This window comes from Larimichthys crocea, chromosome V (assembly GCF_000972845.2).
Source record: "Larimichthys crocea isolate SSNF chromosome V, L_crocea_2.0, whole genome shotgun sequence".
Classification (NCBI taxonomy): Eukaryota; Metazoa; Chordata; class Actinopteri; family Sciaenidae; genus Larimichthys; species Larimichthys crocea.
Genome location: NC_040015.1, coordinates 4,351,542 through 4,355,295, shown reverse-complemented (window position 1 = coordinate 4,355,295; position 3,754 = coordinate 4,351,542). Strand labels below are relative to the sequence as shown.

The following is a 3,754-nucleotide window of genomic DNA, read 5'->3' as shown; positions in this document are numbered from 1 at the left end:
AAATGTTTGGTTTTCTAAACGTGTCATGGCTTAATTGGTTTTCTATATTTTTTTTAATCAGTTAAATTTCAGATTTACTCAATTAAACTTAATTTAAGTCACAGGAAAACATGAGTAAATTGTCAGCTGACAGATTTTCGTCTGCTGAAGCTGAAACACTAAATTTACTGTGGAGATACGAAGTACAGTCACTTCAAACTCTGAGAAAATACTGCAAACATACTGCATTACACCACAAAACTACACACAGAGCTCATGCAGCTTTTCAAGAGTCAAATTCAAGCACTTTCAAGGTACCTAAACCAAAGATTTCCAGACTCTCAAGGCCCTTGTTTAGTGTAAATAAAGTTTCCTTCCTGTGAGCAGACGTCGCCCACGTCTCCGGGCAAAACGGAAAAAAACGGAAAAATACCGTGATTTTAAAAAAATAACCTGTTTTTCAGTGAAAGTCTGTTGAGCTGTTGAAATAGTTAATTTTGAATATTTAAAATAATTCAGCCTAAAACACAAACAAACAAAAAAAACGGTTAAAGTGACGTATTTTCTTTGAATCTTAAAGTTCAATTAAAAACTGTTTTAGGTGAATTAAACGCCTGACTTTTATCACACTGATGTAAAAAAAAAAAAAAAAAAAAGTTAAATTACCAAATTATTTTTAAATTTCAGAAAAACAGAAAAACGCCGTATTTCACCGTAAACTTACCGACCTGAACCGAGCCGAGTTCTAAAGATCCAACGGGATGAGCTGTCGCACGTCGCTCTCCTTCTCTGAACTGTTGCATCTACAACGTGAGTGTCGACCTCATGCCTTCATCTCCATAACAAACACCCCATTGGCTGCTGCACGACAGGCCACGCCCCCTCCAGTGGAGCGAAAAACAAGATTTCCACGTGAAGTTTCAAAACATGTCACGACTTTTATCCTCTGATATAAAAGTTTATTAATCTCTGCAGCTAATTAGTGAAACCACGTCTTCTTCTCGTTAACGTGAACAATTGAAGTAATTTGTTACGTTACCGCGGCGATTACACACCGTTAAAATATAACTGGAATCCGGTTCACCTGCTCACAGGTGTGTGTTTTTATGTCTATATCTAGGTGTGTGTGTGTGCAGGTGTGTGTTCTTTATATAAATTCCTAACCTGAATGTCCTGTACGTCCTGTTCACACACACCCACACACACACACACACACACACACCTGGATTGAAATAAATCAAACACACACACAGGAAATCAAAAGATCCTTTGATGTTTTCAGATCTCGATGTTCACGGTCGAGGTGAGCGCTCCGGACAGTGTGTGTGTGTTATTGTGTTAGTGTGTGTTAAAGTGTGTGTGTTAAAGTGTGTGTGTGTTAAAGTGTGTGTGTGTTAAAGTGTGTGTGTGTGGTCCCCCGCCCTGCAGCACAAAGGGGATTACTCTAATGCAGTGGTTCCCAAAGTGGGGGGCGCGCCCCCTAGGGGGGGCGCAGAGCAATTGCAGGGGGGGCGCGGAGCGCGGGAAGAATGAATGAAAATATAAATACGGTAGGCTAAGTTACACTGCTAGCAAAACATGGAGAAATTCTTGACACAGCATAAACGGAAAGCAGAGGATGAAGCATCACCAGATGTGCTTCCAAAGCAATTTCCCAAGGCAAAGATGAGAAAATATGATGAAGCATATCTGGCTTTTGGCTTCACCTGTACAACGGTGGGTAACGAGGAGAGACCGCAGTGTGTTGTCTGTCTTAAAGTGCTAGCTTGTGACAGCTTGAAGCCGAACAAGTTAAGACGCCACTTGGAGACGAATCATCCAGAGCACAAAGACAAGCCAGTTGACTTTTTCAGACACAAACTTGTAAACTGCCGTGCTCAACAGTCCCTCTTTACTAAAGCTGCATCTGTGCCGGCAAATGCTCAACTCGCCTCATATAAAGTTGCCTACCGAGTGGCACAGTGTAAAAAGCCGCACACAATAGCGGAGGAATTAATACTTCCCTGTGCTATGGACATGGTTTCAGTTATGCTTAATGACTCTGCAGCCAGCAAACTAAGGGCTATTCCTCTGTCTAACAACACCATAGGCAGGCGCATTTATGATATATCAAAGGACATCGAAGAGCAGCTTAATGATAAGGTGCGAGACGGCCGCTTTTCCCTGCAGATGGATGAAGCCACTGACAGTAACAAAGACTGTTTACTGATAACTTATGTCCGATTCATAGATGGAGATGACATGAGAGAGGAATTGCTTTTCTGCAAACAAATTACTGGCAGGGCCACAGCAGAAGAACTGTTTAAAATCATTGACACTTACTTGAAAGAGGCCAATCTGAAATGGGAGGACTGTGTGGGGATCTGCACAGACGGGGCGCGGGCTATGGCTGGGATACGGGGAGGGCTGCAAGCGCTCATCAAGCGCGTCTCCCCCAATGCGCACTGGACGCACTGCATGATACACCGCGAAGCGCTGGCTTCTAAACAGCTGAGTCCCGAGCTAAATGATGTAATGACCCACGTCATTGCTACAGTGAACTACATTAAAACAAGACCTGTCAAAGCCCGAATTTTTTCGGCACTGTGTGAGGAAATGGGCTCCGATCACACAGCTGTCCTCTTTCATAGCGAGTCCCGATGGCTGTCACGTGGGAAAGTGCTGTCCAGGGTCCTGGAGCTGCGAGATGAAATACGCATCTTTTTGAAGGAAGAGCGCAGCGATCTTGCAGATAATTTTTACTGTAACAAGTTCCTCATGAAACTTGCATACCTCAGTGACATGTTTCTGAAACTCAACGAGCTGAATCTACAGTTGCAGGGAAAAAATACTCACCTGCCACAGCTGGCAGATAAAATCACGTCATTCGTCAGAAAACTTGAGATGTGGCTGCAGCGAGTGAAAGTTGGACGTGTGGACTCATTTGAGAACCTGAAATCATTCATTGAAGACAACAAGCTGCAGAACACAGTGATCCCATGCATGGAAGAACACATCTCTGCCCTTCAGAAACATTTCCAGAGATATTTCCTGATGCAGGATCCAAAACAATATGATTGGATCCGTGATCCTTTCAGTGCATCACCACCTGCCGACTTAAGCACACCAGAGGAGGAACAGTTCATAGATGTCACCTCTGACTCAACACTGAGGCTGCAGTTTCAGTCGAAGACACTGGCTGCATTCTGGATTGGAGTGGAGAAACAGTATCCACTTCTTGGCAAGAGAGCCCTGGCCACACTCCTTCCTTTTGCCACATCCTACCTATGCGAGATAGGATTTTCTGCTGTGGCCTCCATCAAAACAAAATACAGGTCAAAGATGGACATTGAGAATGAACTCAGGGTGGCAATCTCAAAGTTGCCACCAAGATTTGAAAAGATCTGCAGCATGAAGCAGGCCCACACCAGTCACTAAAAAGATGAGAGGTGTCATTTTTGAACATTTTTGTTTTTGTTTTCCTCTCAGGGAGTTTTTTGCAGAGAGGCAATTTTTTCAAAAATACACGATTAAATGTTGAACATAAAAAAAGAAACTTGTTACACTGAACATACTTACACAGGCATTAAAATGCTTGAAAACTGTTACATTAATTACAATCTGCTGTTTATGGCAGTTCACTTTTATTTTTTCAAAAAAAAAAAAAAAAAAGGTTGACGTTTGACACTTACAATCTGCAGTTAGGGTTGAGGTTTATATTAATTACAATGTAATAAAAAGGACTCTGAAAACAAAATGTATGTCCTTTAATTGTGTTTGTGTGTGTGTGTGTGTG

The 3,754-nt window shown here is 42.4% G+C and overlaps 1 protein-coding gene across 1 annotated transcript; it reads left to right on the top strand.

Annotated features, from left to right (window-relative positions):
* The first annotated feature begins 834 nt into the window (after nt 1–834).
* On the top strand, nt 835–3,748 carry LOC109140268 (zinc finger BED domain-containing protein 5-like). Its single transcript, XM_019266652.2, has one exon. It carries the CDS (start codon nt 1,558–1,560, stop codon nt 3,394–3,396), a length of 1,839 nt encoding a protein of 612 aa, XP_019122197.1. The 5' UTR covers nt 835–1,557; the 3' UTR covers nt 3,397–3,748.
* The last annotated feature ends 6 nt before the right edge of the window (nt 3,749–3,754 follow it).

What these genes read in the sequence shown, in the direction of transcription:
- LOC109140268 (XM_019266652.2), top strand. Translation starts at nt 1,558, where the DNA reads ATGGAGAAATTCTTGACACAGCATAAACGGAAAGCAGAGGATGAAGCA.